The 18999-nt window shown below is 45.0% G+C and overlaps 1 protein-coding gene across 1 annotated transcript in view; it reads right to left on the reverse strand.

Moving 5' to 3' along the window:
* Nucleotides 1-2365: 2365 nt before the first annotated feature.
* The window catches only part of LOC135215803 (oligosaccharyltransferase complex subunit ostc-B-like), a 44495-nt gene continuing 27861 nt past the window's right edge, over nt 2366-18999 (reverse strand). Inside the window, exons 2-4 of the mRNA XM_064250757.1 lie at nt 5382-5455; nt 4953-5170; nt 2366-2403 (exon numbers count right to left, since the gene is read on the reverse strand). Coding sequence (XP_064106827.1) covers nt 2385-2403; nt 4953-5170; nt 5382-5455 — 311 coding nt within the window. The 3' untranslated portion in view covers nt 2366-2384. The remainder of the gene's footprint in view (nt 2404-4952; nt 5171-5381; nt 5456-18999) is intronic.

Genomic DNA, 18999 nt, shown 5'->3' on the forward strand with positions numbered 1-18999 from the left:
ATATATACTATATATAATATATATATATATATATATATATATATATATATATATATATATATAATATATATATATATATATATATATATATATATATTATATATATGAAAGACATTAGCATTTCCATAGGAACAAATACTGAATGGTTTTGGGATGATTTTACTTAAATCTTTTCCAAAAATAATAGCACTTTAATAAAAAATATAACTAAATCCGATTGTAAAAATGAAAAAAATTCACTTATTTAAAATCCTACGTTTATATACAATAACAGGTATAATTAGCAACAAATTGTATTGTTCTTTTTCATGTTGAAAGTCATTTCCGCAACTCTTAGTCTTTAGATACTGTATGTACAGAAAGCAATTTGTTCTCTGCTACATTCAGCTCATCATGTTTGTTCAAGTTTTATTTTTTTCACTTTTGAAAATAACAGCAAATTACAATTATTTGGCTTCAAAATGAAACCAAATCCAACATTACGCCATGAAAAATAAACCTAAAGTGGATTAAGAAAAAATTCTTTCAAGCTCATGACAGTAAGCCATAATCAAATGTTTATCAAAAAGCAAGTTTCAGATCACCTGCAATCATAAAGACTTGAGGTTATTCATTTAGTTTTCTGATACAGGTAGACATTCACTAATCCACCCATCTGTAACAGAGTTACTCCACCAATGCAGCATTGATTTAAAACTTCCCTGGCCACCATGCATTGTTTTGGTTATACTAGACAGGATTTCTACTATTTATATAAAATTAATTTTTATTTGACCTGAATCTTGGCTCCAGTGCTATGGAAATCACAGTGAGTGTGCATGTGCGTGTGCATGCGCAGAATATCCAAACTGCAATGCACAAAAGACTCTTCTATACTATTGCTCCTCAAAACATTAAACTCTGACCACACATCAAAGTAATTGTTAATTCTGTATAGGCTTTTAAAATACAGTGTACTGCAATATGCTCTAACATACCATATATTTGGACTTTAAAGTAAAAGATTACTAAATATAACGTATGAAGAAAATGAACTCAAGAAGCATGCATTTCAACACAAACATAAAAAAAAACTATTTGTAATGTTTCTTATTAGATCCATTTAAATACAATTATATATTTAAAAAATTCTTTTCAGCATTGTTTAGCACAAATAGCTGCACATTTTTTCAATGCAGTTATTTATTGAGGATTTGTGGAGAACAGTGAAGTCAGCTTATTAGAAATAGAAACAGATGACTGGCAATGAAAAAATAAAATATTCTTTTGTTTGTAGTTAATATCAACTGGAAAGTCAATAATGCTAAACAATTGAAATTTAAAACCATTTAGTTCATTAAGCATTAACAAGAACTGAATGCCAAACAATTGGAATTTAAAACCATTTAGTTCATTAAGCATTAACAAGAACTGAAGTGACAGAGTCTATGTGTAACCTGCTAAAACAAGTGAACATTGCTAACAGTAAACATGTAAAAGTAGCAGTTTTTTTATCATATGTATAATGACTTTTTATTTAGTTTTAAACAAATTAAATTATTCTACAGTGTATCCTTTTCTTCACAATCTGTACTAATAGCTGTGCCATTCAGTGAATACTACTGATGGAGGAGACGATGTCAACTGATAAAAGACAATGGCTCAAATATACTATAAGAATCTTCTTTAGTGTTTGCCAGTTCTAACTACCATAGGTAACACTCCACCTGTAAATATTATTAAAAATGTCCCTTTTAAATGCTTCAATTTGGCAAACCTATCCTAGCCTAGTTTAATCTACCAAAACTGGAATTCTCATAATTAAATTTCATGTACAAAAGTTGTGCTGTTAATAAAATGGCTATTTCTTTTGCTTAATGTTTAATAAAATCCTTAATTTCTTTTGTGTTTTTCATATTAACACTGATATTTTTGGTATTTTCAAATGTCAAAAGCTTACATTATACTGTATTTACTATTACAATGATAGTGTGTATATCTTAGTACATTACAAAAATATGTATTACTGTTCATCATGATACAATTTGTCTTAATTTTATATTTTTAGGCTTTTAAAACAGTATACATATTTTCTTATACCCTGTAAGGGTATTTTACGTTCAAAGCCTATACTACCTAGCACTTTGACAAATGTGCAAATCATAGTTCACAGTCAGTATTTTGATGCAATTCATACAGCAGTACGTAATACAATGCCTGTTTCTTCTTTGTTCATATTATGGAAGCATTTTCTTCATTGCTTTTTGTTACCTATTTTAAAAATGTCAAAAGTGACAGCATATAAAAGTATTTAATACTGTATTTTAAAAGCATATGTTGTTACTTTGCTATGCACATGCGGCCAAAATGTTCGAATTGAAAGACACTACTAAACTGTGGACACCTCAGCTCATTAAGTACCCTCTGTAAAGAAAAAAAGTTTATTATTAATAGGTTTCATAGAAAATTCTATGTAAAGCATTCCTCAGTTCAAGCTGGAATCAGTTGTTGCTGATAGTACTTGGTAATAAGGCAGTAAACTGATGGTAGAAGGGTGAGTGGGAGAACCTTATTCAACAGCTGTCACCAAGCACTTTTTCTTTAGCATCAGGGACTAACCCAAGTGGGATTATGATAAAATGGTCTGGTTTGCATACCTATGAAACATATGAACTACTGTACTTTTTCACCATGAAAGGATCTGATGGTATAAAGAGAAGATTTCAAAAAAATAATTTAAATCATTCACTGTAAAGAAAAATTTAAAAAGTGATTGCACCCTAATGTGAGAGGAAAGTCAAAATCTAACTTTCCAACACCAATACCCTAAGAAGATTCACTCTCTCTTCAGCTGATAAGACTCCAAAGATGGAGAGGCCAGCAAGAATGTTCAACCAAAGTTTTGACAACAATGCTGCCTAAAGCAATGTCCGATGTACAAACATTGTCACCATGTCATAGGCGAAGCAGGATGACGTCATAAAGCACTGAAATGATGAAAGTAGATCTGGCACAAACAGAGGTACCAGATGAGGTTGTATACCACTGTTTTTACTCTGCTCACAAGACAAAGACCGGCAGACAATTGTTAATTGGTAACAATGTTTGTCTGTCAGACATTGTTCAACCGTGTGGACGCACCTTAAAAGGAGGCAATGGTTACTGGCTTTGTGACCAAGAATGAAATACTTCACCTTTTTGGAATCTATCAAGGAGGGTCATATCTGCATTCTCTGGCCGGTCAAGTAACTGGGTCTATCTGCTCAACACCCAGGAACATTCTGAACCACAAATCAACCTGTTAATTTGACCTAAGATGCCAGAAGCTAGCAGCAACATAGGAACAATGGTTACCTCCTCAAGATCATTAAGCTTAAGAATGAGGCAATTCAAACTCCGCCTAAAAGAATTCTGAAGGAGGACATTCAGGGCCAAACAGATTCCCCCAAAAACACCCAACTGGCTACTCTCCTAAAAGAAAGGCTGCCACACTAGTGAATACCCTTGGGACTGTGGGGTAAACCTGGCTATGGACACCATGCACACACTAACTGGAAGTCATGGACAAACTAAGGACACACTGACTGTCTACATAATCACACGTAGACAACTCACCAAGATATCCTGCTGTATCATACAGCAGTAACCTGTGGTATTGGTATATGAAACCCCTTGTCTGCACATACTATACATACTATTTTGGATTGTGCATGCATTGAGCAAGAAGGGAGTGGAATCTTCTTTGTGTATCTTGGCAAAAGTGACTCAGAAGGAATGGGTACACTCAAGAGAACCTGGAATCATGCTATTTATTGCAGACAACCCAGCTGCAAGTGAGGACAAACAAGTGCAAACCTTTAAAAGTTGGAGGGCCCTCACTTATGTCAGACTTCTTTTGAGAAGGCTTTCAAAGATATCCTCTTCTCATCCTACAAGAGAAAGAAAGAGTAGACGACAAAAAGCAAGAGCTCAGTAAGGAGGAAGAAGATGTAGGTTTGTGTTTCTTCCTCCACCCACGAGTCTTATTCTCCTCAGTTACGGTCAAGGCAAAACAACTGCTACAGGAGGCTCAACAGGACTGAGCTCCAGAGCAAGAACAGTGGCGAAAGACAGGTCACTCAGAATACTGAGGGACAGTCACAACTTTTGCTAATACTCTAGTGAAATTGCTGACAAAGCAGGGAAAGTGATGTCAAACCACATGCATGCCCACCTGAGTTGACACTGTCACTCCACGCATGCCGGTCAACTACCTCCATGGGCATATCTCCCTTGGATCAAGCCAAAGGAGAATAGGTAGAATGGGCAACAAGAAAGGGAGAGGAGTCTGCAAGGATGGAGCTAAACAGATCTGAGGATGTCCAGGAATAGGTACATTTGCCCAAAGGCACCAGTGAACATCTCTGCCTTTCATCTAATTCTTGCCAAACCCCTTACACTGAAGGAGACTTTTGCAGGAAAATACTAACACATGACATAAAGCAGTAAAAATGCCAGCTTACAGCCTTTATACTTTCTGCTCCTCACTTTTCTTGTTCAAATCCACTATGAAAAATTATACAATACCTACAAACAATAAAAAAAAACAAGATGCAGGAAGCACAGCTTGACATATTAACCCAACTACACCTAAAGAAAAAAAGCTGGGTTACAGCAGGTGAGTGGGGGAGACTTCCCACACCAAATCCTTCACCTACCTACCACCAACTAACCACAAGATTACCAACTGTTTCTTGCTTGTACTAGGAATACCCCTATGTAACAGGCTCTGTTCTGTATTTCTGTAATAACAACTTCAAATTCTTCAATGCCAAACAATAACTAAGCATACAAAAGCTTAAAACTTCTTTCATTTAAAACAGCTTATTATTAACAGTTATTATAAAATATTACATACAACCTTTCCCACAAGCTGTTATTCTAACAATTTCATCATGACTAGTCATTAAAAACTGTTTCACTCTCATACTTACGGCAATTTTATCTTCATGAAGGCATAGCAGGCAATTGCAGCAATGATTATGCATGCAAAACCAATTATTATCAGAAGGATCCTATTTAATTTTGGGGTTGATGGAGAATGTGTCTGATCCAATACAATGAAACCAATGCCTCCAAGAGCAAACATGAATGATGATGCCAGACCTTCCATAATGTACTGGCCATTGACTCTGTAAGCCATGAAGGCCACCTGTGGTAGAGGTAGTGGAAAAACATTGTTTGATTAATTGTTTTGTAGAGCTGCAAGTCTTACTTGCTAAGACAACTGCCAAAGTAAACCTTGCAATAAAGAAAGGTTACACTATATGTAATGAATATTGCCTCTATTTATAATCAAGTAAGAATTCTAATAATGTACCAAGTTACAAAAAGCTAACTTATACAGGTGGTACAGTACTTACCGGCCGTGAATGTCCATGCTCATCTGTAGTAGAACCCACACTTGGTGGTTCAACAATCACATCATATATGATGCCTGCAAAAAAAAAAAAAAAAAAAAAAAATTGTCACAATTTAGATATCAAAGAACTAACTTACAACAATTATGCACCACATAAAGTAGTTTAAAAAATACCATTCTCATAATATACAGATGTGAAAAGTACATGAAAAAACATTTTATGTACATAGGTAAGTGCAAAACTTGTCAAAGTCAATACAAACAGGCAGTCCCCGGTTATCAGCGATCCAGTTTACAAGGCTTGTCTAGTGACTACAATAACTGAATTTTCAGAGCCAATCCCAGTTTCTTGGTGCTGATAACCGGAGATTGGTGCTATTATCGCGATTTTCAGTTATCATCACGCCGTCAGACTCAGAGCAGAGAGGTTTTTGTGGTACCTCTCGAAGTGGGGCTGTTTGAGTAGATCGACTCTCTCGGGCAGGGCCCTTGGGAAGTCCACTAGGAAGGACATGACCTCTGTGAACATCGCTTGAAGGCCAAAATGGGGCGATCAGCATCATCCTCGCTCCCTCTGAAGCCACAAACTTCCTGATTACTTCTCCCAGGAGTTTGAACGGGGGAAAGGCGTAGTCCTCCATCCCATAGTATGGCGTCTATCGCTACTGCTCCCGGATCGAGAACCGGGGAGCAGTATAGAGGAAGTCTCTTCGTCTTCGATGTTGCGAAGAGATCTACTAAGGGACGTCCCCATAGTCTCCACAACTCTTGACAAACTTCTAGGTGAAGAGTCCACTAGGTCGTAAGCAGTTGCTGCCGACGGCTGAGAAGACCCGCAAGGACGTTTTGAACTCCTGCAACGAACCTCGTCAGGATCGTTACATTTCTTGCTTTCGCCCACAGCAGGATCTCTCGCGCTAACTCGAACAGGGACCGAGAGTGTGTTCCTCCCTGCTTCTTGATATACGCGAGAGCTGTGGTATTGTCCTAGTTGATCTGGACAACTCGGCCAAAGACTCTTTCTTCGAAGAACTGGAGAGCCAACCGAATTGCTTCCAATTCTTTTAGATTTATGTGCCAGGACATCTGTTCCCCTCTCCAGATGCCTGACACTTTCTCCTTTCCCAGTGTTGCTCCCCAACCCGCAGTGGACGCGTCGGAAAACAACACTAGGTCGGGGCTCAGAAGGCTGAGAGACACTCCTTCTGCCAGCTTTACGGGATCGTGCCACCACTTTAGGCGATCCTTGACCGACTGAGAGATGTTCAGAGTCACATCCAGGTCTTCCTTGTTTTTCTAGTTCTCCACTAAGAAAAACTGGAGCGGTCTGAGGTGCAGTCTCCTCAGGGAAACAAACTTCTCCAGCGAGAAAATGGTCCCCAGCAGACTCATCCATTCCCTCACCGAGCATGTTTCCTTCCCCAAGAAGGCTGACACTTTTTCTAAGCAGTTCTGCTGACGTTCCAGGGATGGAAAAGCTCGAAAAGCCGCTGAATCCATCTGAATCCCCAGATACACGATGGACTGCGTAGGGATCAGACGGGACTTTTCGAAGTTTACTAGCAGGCCTAGGGCCATCGTCAATTGCAGCGTCGTATGAAGGTCCTCCAGACACCTCGACTCCGACAATGATCGAATGAGCCAATCGTCCAGGTAAAGCGAGACTCTTATCCTTGAGAGGTGAAGCCATTTCGCCACATTCCTCATGAGAAGCGTAAAAACCATCGGTGCTGTGCTTAGCTCAAAGCAGAGAGCTCTGAATTGGAAGACCTGTCCCTTTAAGACAAACCTCAGGTACTTTCTTGACTGAGGATGGATCGGGATGTGAAAGTAGGCGTCTTGGAGGTCTAAAGAAACCATCCAGTCGCCTGGTCTTAAGGCTCCTAGAACAAACTGAGACGTTTCCATCTTGAATTTGTCCTTCTAGACAAAAAGGTTCAGCCTGCTGACATCCAGGACAGGTCTCTATCCCCCAGACTGCTTCGGAACCAGGAACAACCTGTTGTAGAAGCCTGGGGATTCTATTGCTAGAACCTGTTCTACGGCTCTCTTCTCGAGCATTTGTTCGAGCAGATCGAACAGAATCTGTTGCTTCGTAGGTTGGTAGGAGGGTGACAGATCTATGGGCTTCGTGCTCAACGGTGGTGTTTTGAGGAATGGGATCTTGTATCTTCTTTCGATGATTTCGAGGGACCAGCTGTCCATCCCCCTTACTTTCCATGCTTCTGCAAAGGATAAGAGTCTTGCTCCAACAGGCCCAACGCGTCACTTCTTCCCCCTAGGTTTTGAAGGGGTTCTGCCTCTAGAGAGACCTCTTCCTCGAGGAGACGCTCTCGAGGAAGCACCGCCACGAAAGGGCTTCTGCTTCTTGGAAGCTTGAGCAAGAGGAGTTGTAGGATGGGCTGCAGGGCGTCTGGAAGACTGAGCCAGGTCTTGGGTCGCCTTTTCCTGAAGGCTGACCGCCAAATCCTTTACCATTGACTGCGGGAAGAGATGACTTGATAGAGGGGCGAACAGCAACTCTGCCCTCTGAGAAGGAGACACCGACTTTGCCGTGAAATTGCAGTACAAGGCTCTCTTCTTAAGAAGCCCTGTAGAAAAGTGGGAGGCCACTTCATCGGAACCATCCCTGACTGCCTTATCCATACAGGCCAAGACGCTTGATAGCTCCTCAAGCGAAAGAGAGTCCGGACTCCGAGACTGCAGGTCCAGGGCTCCCAAACACCAATCTAGGAAGTTAAGCACCTCCATCGTCCTGAACAGCCCTTTCAGATGATGGTCTAACTCTGAAAGCGTCCAGGAAACCTTAGCAGAGGACAGGAGAGACATCCTAGGAGCATCTACCAGGCTGGCAAAATCGCCCTGGGAAGAGGAAGGAACTCTCAACCCCGCTTCCTCTCCCGTCTCGTACCAAATGCCCGCCCTTCCGCTTAACCTTGCTGGAGGTAGGGCAAAGGAAGTCTTGCCTTGGGCCTTCCTGGAGGCCATCCAGTCATGGCTCCTCTTGAAACTCTCTTCGTAGAAAGCGAAGTGGCCATCTTGATGAAACCTGGCGCTTTCCTCGTCTTCGACGAAGCCAACTGCGAAGGAGGAGAGCGAGGGGCCGAGGGCTGAAACTTGTCGGCAAACAAGTCCTTCAAAAGGCGGGCCAAAACCTTGTAATCAGATAATGATGATGATGACGAAGCAGGCTCCTCTTCATCCGCAGGCTGCGACTCACCCGAAGACTCTCCCTCATCCACGGGAGCAACAGAAGGGTCCTTAAAAAACCATGAAGCAATCAAACCTTGAGGCCCCGCTCGTAAAAGGGGTCTCCTATCTGAAGAAGGGTCCAAAGAACAAGGTCGGGTATCCTTGACAACAAACTCCGAAGCTTTACTATGATTCGGTAAAGGAGCGTCCTGAAGAGTAGAGCGACGAGCGTCCTGACGAGCTTCCTGACAGGACGCAAAAGCAGCAGAAGCGTCAATGCGAGTCGCACGCCGAGCGTCAGGATGAGCACAAGGAGCGTCATAGAAAGGTAAGGCGATCGTTGCTAAGACAAGCCTTACGGTCTAGAGAGCGTCCTGCAAGACGCTCATCGACACTTCTAGATAAGCGCTGGGAAGGTAAACAGGATCTAGAAGGCGATGAAGCAGAGGAGGGCAACGACCGATGAGAAGGAGGAGACTGCCTGGATCTCCTGATAGGCACTCGAATCCTTCCTGCAGCGACGGGGCTCTGCCTCCCTCTTGGCGAAAAACGAGGCCAACTGCTGCTGCATGTCCGGAAGAATCTTCTTAGATGGAGAAGATTCCCGATCAGGTGAAGGGCTGATCCTGTGAGAAGACGAGGGGACGCCTTCTTCCTTCTCACAGGAACAACCTTAGAGCGACTGGGGCGCTCAAAAGCGTCCTCCTCCGATGACGTCCTGGTCCTCTTCTGCGGGGGAAAGGCGTCGAAACATTCAGGCGACGACTGGAACGCAGGTCGAGAAAGAGGACGTGAAGCGTCCTCTTCTCTAAAAGCTCTCTTGAGAGGGCGAGAGTCCTTCCGAGAGCTCCAACCCCGGCGCGGGGAGGACGCCTCGGAGGACGAGAAACAATCCTTAAGGATTCGTGCCTGTGCACGATCCTTGGCAGCCTGGGAAGCGTCAACAGGTTCTGCCGAAGGGACACCAGATCGGTGGGGAGTCCCCGTAACCCTCCTTCGGCTTTCAACTTGCCCACTCCCTTTGTCCTGGGAGTCCGACAGAGGTCTAGACCTAGAGGCATTATAGGGCCGATCTGACGCCCCTCCACAACACTAGGGGCACTAACACCATCACCACACTTCACAACACTAGATTGGAGCACGAGCACTTTAGACTCCAAGTTACGGATAGACTCCATAATAACAGAAAGGCATTACCTTCCGCAGACACAACCTCAGGGCCCGAAGGCAAAACCACAGGGTTAGGTAAAGCAAAGTCTACAGAAGGGTTAGCAGGTGACATATCACTACCCTGACTTCTGCTCACTGAAGCACTCCTGGAGGAAGACCTCCTGATTCTATCACGCTCTAACTTTCGTAAATACGAATCATACATCTTCCATTCAGAATCAGTCAAATTCTCACACTCCTTACATCTATCATCCAACAAACAAACATGCCCCCTACACCTCGTGCATACTGAGTGAGGGTCTACCGAAGGTTTCTGTAGCCTCACCTTACACTCTTGCACACAACACACCCTGAAACTAGCAGAACTAGATCCAGACATCTTATTCAAAGAACAGTCAAAGCCAAAATCAATTCAATCCACGATACCGTATGCCTAGCCACAAATCCAAGTCAATAAACCAAAAGACAATCAGATACTCAAGCGGCAATGAAGTTTGCAAAATCCTAAGACGGAGGTACTGAAAACAGGTGTTGACAGTACCGGCGACAGAGAAAATCTGAATAGAAAATGGGAATGGTTCCTGATACCCACCTCCCAGCAGCGGGAATGGGTACTAACCACCTGATCTCCCACTGTGTGTGTCGTAAGTTTTGAAATTCTGTCGGACTTCGGAGAATACAGCTATATATATATCTGACAGGTAAGTTTCATGAACAAAACACTGTTTTATTATAAAAATGTTATTGTTATAATACAATTAAGTTTGTTCATACTTACCTGGCAGATATATATATAGCTGTATTCTCCGAAGTCCAACAGAATTTCAAAACTCGCGGCACACGCAGTGGGTGGCCAGGTGGTAGTACCCATTCCCGCCGCTGGGAGGCGGATATCAGGAACCATTCCCATTTTCTATTCATATTTTATCAGTGCCACTGTCTCCTGAGGGGAGGTGGGTTTGTGGGCACTTAATTATATATATCTTGCCAGGTAAGTATGAACAAACTTAATTGTATTATAACTAACATTTTGTTCATGAAACTTACCTGGCAGATATATATATAGCTGAATCCCACCTTCGGATGGTGGGAAGAGACAGAATAGGATTTGTAGGAAACTTAAATTAAGTAGATGATATACACCTTGGTTCCTCACCTGTTAGCAAAGTAGACTCTGTGATTACTGTCACTTCAGCCTGCTTGTGCTTAATCAGAGTTGCCAGCCAGGTGGAGACCTGTAGTGGCTGGTGCGCTCTGGATGCTCTGTCAACGGGGACGTGACCTCAATGTGACAAGAGCATAGAGCCATACAAATGAGGGCAACGAAGCAACTGACCACCACCTGACCAACTATCCAAGACCCCCTGAACACTAAGCTAAGAGATGGGAGGTCTTCACCAAAGCCTCACCACAACAAAAACACAACAACTAAAAACTAACCTAAACCTAACTAAGGGATAGGGAGAGAGCTACCTTTCAGCCCCCAAGACTGTGTCTGCAGAAACGTATGGCCCAAGAGAACAACAGTCCTTGTATATCGTTCTCACATCTCTCAAGTAGTGTGAGGCGAATACTGAATTGCTCCTCCAAAAGGTGGCGTCAAGGATGTCCTTGATCGACATGTTCCTTTGGAAGGCAAGCGAGGTTGCGACAGCTCTGACCTCGTGAGCTTTCACTCGCAAGAGGCTCAAATCGATCTGTGTGGAAGACGAATGAGCCTCTTTAATGACGTCCCTCAGAAAGAACGCCAAGGCGTTCTTGTATAATGGTATATCGGGTCGTTTAACCGAACACCAGAGATTATCTGAGGGACCTCGTACTTCTTTAGTCTTGTGGACATAAAACTTTAGAGCCCTGACAGGGCACAGGACTCTCTCAGGTTCTTGGCCCACAAGGCTTGTCATACCCTTGATTTCAAGCTCCTTGGCCCCCAAGGGGTTTTCGACGGGTTTTCATTCTTTGGGCTAAGAAAACAGGGGTGGGACTCAAAGAGCACGGGACAGCATTGTCCCCTTTGAAGCCCACATCGCTTACAAATGGCCTGAATTTCGCTAACTCTCTTCGCTGTCGCCAGAGCAGTTAGGAAAAGAGCCTTCTTCGTCAAGTTCCTAAGAGACGCTTCATGTAGAGGTTCGAAAGGACTCGACATTAACAGTCTAAGGACTAAATCCAAGTTCCAAGAAGGAGGCCTCGCCTGAGGTATCTTGGATGTCTCAAAAGATCTCAGGAGATCGTGAAGATCCCTGTTATCAGACAGGTCTAGTCCTCTGTCGGAAGACTGCCGACAGCATACTCTTATATCCCTTGATGGTCGGGACAGCCAGCTTCTGTACATTTCTTAAAAATAGCAGGAAATCGGCTATCTGGCTCACAGAGGTAGTGGAAGAGGAAATTCCCTCCTTTCTACACCATGCCCTGAAGGAAGCCCACTTCGACTGGTAAACAGCTCTCGAGGACGTTCTCCTAGCATTGGCGATCGCCTTTGCAGCTGCTTTAGAAAAACCTCTCGCTCTGGCCAACTTTTCGATAGTCTGAACGCAGTCAGACCCAGAGCGGAGAGGTTTCGGTGATATCTTGCGAAGTGGGGCTGTCTGAGTAGATCTTTCCTCCAGGGCAACGTCCTCGGAAAGTCTATGATGAAGGACATTACCTCCGTGAACCATTCCTTCACGGGCCACAACGGGGCGATCAGGGTCAACCTCGTCCCCTCCGATGCCGAGAACTTCCTTACTACTTCCCCCATGATCTTGAATGGCGGAAAGGCATACAAGTCCAGGTTAGTCCAGTCCCAGAGCAGAGCGTCTATAGCGACTGCTCCCGGATCCAGCACAGGGGAGCAATAAAGAGGCAACCTCTTTGTTCTCGACGTCGCAAATAGGTCGACTAACGGACACCCCCACAGTCTCCAGAGCTCTCGACAGACGTCCTGGTGCAACGTCCATTCCGTCGGCAGGATCTGATCTTGTCGGCTGAGAAGGTCTGCTCTGACGTTCTGGACTCCTGCGATAAATCTCGTCAGGATCCTTATCCGTCTCGCATCTGCCCACAGCAGAATCTCCCTCGCTAAATAAAAAAGAGGACGGGAGTGTGTACCTCCCTGCTTCTTTAGGTACGCAAGGGCTGTGGTGTTGTCCGAGTTGACTTGGACTACTTTCCCTGCAACCTTTTGTTGGAAGAACTGTAGCGCCAGAAACCGCCGCTAGTTCCTTTACATTGATGTGCCAGGACACCTGTTCCCCCTCCAGGTGCCTGACACTTCCTCCCTCCCAGTGTTGCTCCCCCATCCCGACACCGAGGCGTCGGAAAACAACACTAGGTCTGGGCTCAGAAGCTTTAGGGACAACCCCTCTCGAAACTTCCGAGGATCTAACCACCATCTTAGATGGTTCTTCACCGATCTAGTGATGAAAACGGTCGCATTCAGATCCTCTCTGACTCTCCATTCGTCTGCTAAGAAAAACTGGAGAGGTCTGAGGTGTAGTCTTCCCAGGGAAACAAACTTTTCCAGCGAGGAAATGGTCCCCAGCAGACTCATCCACTCCCTCGCCGAGCAAGTTTCCTTCCCCAGGAAGGCCGAAACTCTCTCTAAGCCTTGCAGCTGTCGTTCCTGGGACGGAAACGCTCGAAAAGCCACTGAATCCATCTGAATCCCCAGATACTGTGTTGGGGTCAGATGCGACTTTTCGAGGTTGACCAGAAGTCCCAGGGACTTCGCCAAGGCCAACGTGAAGTGAAGGTCCTTCAGACACCTTTCTTCTGACGATGCTCTGATCAGCCAATCGTCGAGATACAGGGACACTCTTATTCCTGCAGAATGTAACCATCTCGCTACGTTTTTCATGAGCATGGTAAATACCATCGGAGCCGTGCTTAAACCGAAACAAAGAGCTCGGAATTGCCAAACTTTGTCCCTTAGCATAAACCTCAGAAACTTTCTTGAAAGAGGGTGGATAGGCACGTGAAAGTATGCGTCCTGTAGGTCCAAGGAACACATCCAGTCGCCCGGTCTTAAGGCTCCTAGAACCGACTGAGGCGTTTCCATCTTGAATTTTTTCTTTTCTACGAAAAGATTCAGGCTGCTTACGTCCAAGACTGGACGCCACCCCGACCGACTTGCTTTGGTACCAGGAAAAGTCTGTTGTAATATCCTGGTGACCCCAGGTCTAAGACCTGCTCCACCGCTCTTTTCTTGATCATTTGATCCAAAGATCTAAAAGAACCTGATGTTTCTCCCCTTGATACGACGGGGAAAGATCTCTGGGAGTCGTAGAAAGAGGAGGAGGGTCCACAAAGGGGATCTTGTACCCCTGTTCCACTATCTTGAGGGACCACGCATCTGTATCTCTCTCTCTCCACGCCCCCGCAAAGAACTTTAGCCTGGCTCCGACAGGCATCTGAAGGACTTTCTTCTCACTTAGAGGATTTAGGTTTGAAGGAACCTCTTCCTCTTGCAAGTCCTCTCCCTCGAGGAGCAGCTCTCGAGGGAGGAGCGCTACGAAAGGGTTTAACCTTCCTAGGAGGTCGTCCAGACGACGACGTGGTAGGGACTGCGGGACGTCTTGAAGACTGGGCCAAAGAGGTCCTGGGATAGCCTTCTCTTGTAGGCTCACTGCCAGGTCCCTTACCATAGCCTGGGGGAAGAGATGGCTCGAAAGAGGTGCAAAGAGAAGCTCTGCTTTCTGCGATGCAGAAACAGACCTCACTGTAAAATTGCAGAAAAGCGTTCTCTTCTTGAGGAAAGCAGTGCCGAAATGAGACACTAACTCTTCCGAACCATCCCTGACGGCCTTGTCCATGCATGACAACACATTGGACAGCTCCCCCAGACTCAAAGAATCAGGACTCCTAGATGAAGATCCAGGACTCCTAGGCACCAGTCTAGGAAGTTAAAGACTTCCAGAGTCTTTAACGAGCCACCTTTCATGTGATGGTCGATCTCCGTTGGTGTCCATGAAATCTTAGCGGACGATAAAAGGGATCTCTTCTGGGCGTCTACCAGACTAGCAAAGTCCCCTTGGGAAGACGACGGGATCTTAACTCCTACTTCAGCTTTGGTCTCATACCAAATGCCGCCTTTCCCACTGAGTCTTGAAGGAGGAAGGGCGAAAGTAGACTTGCCCTGATCCTTCCGACGTTCCATCCAATCCTGCAACTTCTTGAAGGCTCTCTTAGTGGACAAGGAAGTCTTCATCTCCACCACTTCCGAAACCTTGCACGACTTCGAAGACGAAAACTGAGAGGGTGGAGACTTAGGAGCTGCAGGCTGGAACTTCTCACCAACGAAGAACGTAAAAGACGAACCAGCACCTTGTAGTCGGAAACCGACGAAACTGACGGCTGTTCTTCCTCCACTGAGTCCGCCGGACTACTAAGCTCTCCTTCCTCCCGAAGAGGCAAAGGAGATTGAACCTCTGGAGAGGGCGTGCGCCCAACGGGTCTAGCCTTCAACAAAGGCTTTCGAGGATGACTAATATCAGCCTCTTCAAAGCGACCGACCTTCTGTCGATCTTTAGAGCTCGAACCACGAAGAGCGTCCTGACCGCGCTGCGCGTCAAGAGAGGTTACTCTTAGTCTCCCTCGAGGAGCGTCCTTACGTTTCACGCTCAAGCGTCCAGCTTTCGCTTTCAAAGCGTCCTTCTTGAGCGCTCTCGAAAGCCTTCTCCACAGGCAAAGCGTCAAAGCAAAACATCCCGACGAGCGTCCTTCAAAAGCGTCCTGCCGAGCGTCCTCAAAAGCGTCCTGTCGAGCGTCCTCAAAGGCGTCCTGACGTGTGGGCGGAGACAGAGACGAACGAGGAGACGGAGAAGGAGACTGCCTCGTCCTCTTGACAGGCAGTCTAGCGTCCTTCCTTCGTTTAGGCTCAACTGCTGCTGGGCGAGTCTTCCGAGCCATTAAGGCCGACAATTGGTCTTGAAGCGACGCAAGAATACTCCTCGTTGGTGAAGAACCGAGAGGAGGTGAAGGGCTGCGCCTGCGAGAAGACGAGGGGCGGGGGGACGCCTCCTTCCTTCTCACAGGTACAGCAACCTGCCTCTCCGAGGCGCGAGAGAAGCGCTTCTCAGCGTCGTCCTCGGACGACGTCCTACCTCTCTTCTGTGGAGGAAACGCGTCATACGACGCAGGCGAAGACCGCAACGAGAGCGGGGAGAGGGGACGTAAAGCGTCCTCCCTAGGAAAAGTCCTTTTCAACGGACGCGAGTCTCTCCGAGCGCTCACCCCTTGCGCGGGGAGGGCGCCTCGGAGGACGAAAAATGTTATTGTTATAATACAATTAAGTTTGTTCATACTTACCTGGCAGATATATATATAGCTGTATTTTCTGAAGTCCGACAGAATTTAAAAATTCGCGGCACACGCAGTGGGCGGCCAGGTGGTAGTACCCATTCCCGCCGCTGGGAGGCGGATATCAGGAACTATTCCCATTTTCTATTCATATTTTATCAGTGCCACTGTCTCCTGAGGGGAGGTGGGTGGGCACTTTAATTATATATATCTGCCAGGTAAGTATGAACAAACTTAATTGTATTATAACAATAACATTTTGTTCATGAAACTTACCTGACAGATATATATATAGCTGAATCCCACCTTCGGATGGTGGGAAGACAGAATAGGATTTTAGGGAAACTAAATTAAGTAGATGATATACATCTTGGTTCCTGACCTGTTAGCATAGCCGACTTCGTGATTACTGTCACCAAAGTCTGCTTCTGCGTTACTAGAGTTGCCAGCGAGGTAGAGACCTGTAATGCTGGTGCGCTCTAGATGATCTGTCAACGGGGCGTGACCACAATGTGACTAGACCATATGACCATACTTCTGAGGGCACCGAAGCTAAAACCACCACCTGACCTAACCTATCAAAGTTAGTTCCATAACTTCTAGGCTAAAGAAAAGGAACGCGCCTCAAGCGACCAACCCTTCAAAGTTAAAAGCACACCTATCCCTTTTCTATAGGATAGGATTCGTGTTGCTTCCTGCACCCAATAATATACCTACGGATATGTATGGTCCTAGCGACTTACGGATCTGAAATGTCGTCTTCACATCCCGTCGGGAGTGTGAAGCGAACACAGAGTTGCTTCGCTAAGCGTGGCCTCTAGGATTGTTTACTGAGTGTCATGGCTTCTGTTGAAATGCTTCCGAGGCCGCGCCCTCACCTCTTGAGCATTCATATAAGAAAAAAATCTCAAATCTTTATGCAAACATAATGAATGAGACCTCTTAAAAGAACTCCTTGGCTATAATGCCAGGGTGTCCTTGGACATGAACCAGTCTGGTCTTTTTACGGAACACCGCAGACTTGTCTAGGGAGGTGTGAAGCGAACCCAGAGTTGCTTCGCTAAAGCGTGACACTCAGGATGTTACTGAGTGTCATGCTCTGTTGAAATGCTTCCGAGGCCGCGCCCTCACCTCTTGAGCATTGATATTAAGAAAAAATCTCAAATCTTTATGCAAACATAATGAATGAGAACCTCTTAAAAGAACTCCGTGCTATAATGCCAGGGTGTTCTTGACATGAACCAGTTTGGTCTTTTTACGGAACACCGCAGATTGTCCGTTGACCTTGACTTTCTATAGTTTTATCAAGATAAAACTTGAGAGACCCTACAGGGCACAGGACTCTCTAATGCCCTTGCCCAATAATTTGTGCCATACCCTTGGTCTCCAAGCCTTCGGGTCAAGGGTTAGACAGGTTTTCGTTCTTATCAAGAACGGAAGGCTTAGAGGACAGACCGCATTATGTCCTTAAAGCCAAAACCTCTGCTGATGGCTAAAAACCTCACTAACCCTCCTTGCGTGGCTAGAGCGGTTAGAATATTAGCCTTTCTGGTCACGTGTATTAAGTTCGCAGAAAGGATAGGTTCGAAATGCTTTTGGCATCAGAAACTCAGACTACGTCTAAGTTCCATGCCGGAACCTTTGATCCAGAGAATTTCAAGATCTCCACAGACCTCAAGATCGTGAAGCTTTGTTGTTTGACAGAACCGGATCTCTGAGCCTAGAGGCCGTCAACAACATATTTGCATATTCTACAATAGTTAGGACTTCTATCTTATCTCATACTCATACGGAAAGATAGAACCATAACGAAATTCACAGAGGTCGAGGTGGAGGAACAGTCATTTCCCTTCACTATCTCCAGAAACGGCCCCCTCCGATTGAAAACTGAAATAGGCAGCACTGCTTTGTCTTGGCCAAGAGACTGCTAATAATCTTGAAGATCTTATCGCTTCTCGATAGTCTGAACGCCTTCAGACTCAGAGGAGAGATATTAGATACTTCACTAAGTGACGAGTTAGATTACCGATTCTCTCGGGAAGGGTCTTTTGGACATTCTCTGAATTAACCTGACCTCTGTGAATCCAACCTCTTAGAGGCCAACATGTGGCGACTAAAGCTAATCCTCTAGGATCATGAATAAGGGAACAACTTAAGAGGAAGCTCCTTCGTCTTCAATATTACGAAAAACTTAACGAAAGGACGCCCTCAGTCTCTCCTCACTTTCGACATACTTCTAAGTGAGGATTACCCAGACGTCAGTAGTTGTTGCCTTCGATCGAGAAGACCCCCACGGACGTGCACTAGTTTAACGAACCTCTTGAGGATCGTTACGTTTCCGTGCCCAAGCCCATAACCAATTCTCTCTTCTCGAGCTATGAGAGAGCCTGGAGAAATTATCCGAGATGATTTGGGCCACTCGATCCAACCTCACCCTTCGAGGAACTGGAGAGCCGACCAATTTGGCTTCCAATTCTTTCAGACAATGTGCCAGAACATCTGTTCTCTGTTCGGATGTCTGGCACCCTCTCGCTATCACCTGAGGTGATCCTCAAGCCGTTGAGAGAAAATTAGAATTACAAGATCTTTGATGTTATTCCAATTTCTTCGTGAGGAAAATTTGTAGAGGTCTGAATTGCTGTTTATTCAGGGAAAACAAGCTTCTCCAGCGAGGAAATGGTCCCCAGCAAACTCATCCATTCCCTCAGTCAGCCTGCTTCCTTCCCTAAATAAGGCTGCGCTTTGCATAAGCAGGAGAGCATTATGATAGTGCTATGCCGCGGTAGATTCGTACAGAATGTTACCGTGCGGGTAAACCCGCACCTAACAAGTATAAGAGATATCTTGTTGAAATTTTCTAAGTAAACGGCAGGTATGATCATTCAAGATTACTAGAAATTTCCTCAACCCGAGGCTAAAATCCATGATTGTAGGGCAGAGAGACGGTTTATTAAGCCATTCCCGCAAGGGAGAGA

The sequence above is a fragment of the Macrobrachium nipponense genome, chromosome 19, assembly GCF_015104395.2.
Source record: "Macrobrachium nipponense isolate FS-2020 chromosome 19, ASM1510439v2, whole genome shotgun sequence".
Classification (NCBI taxonomy): domain Eukaryota; kingdom Metazoa; phylum Arthropoda; class Malacostraca; order Decapoda; family Palaemonidae; genus Macrobrachium; species Macrobrachium nipponense.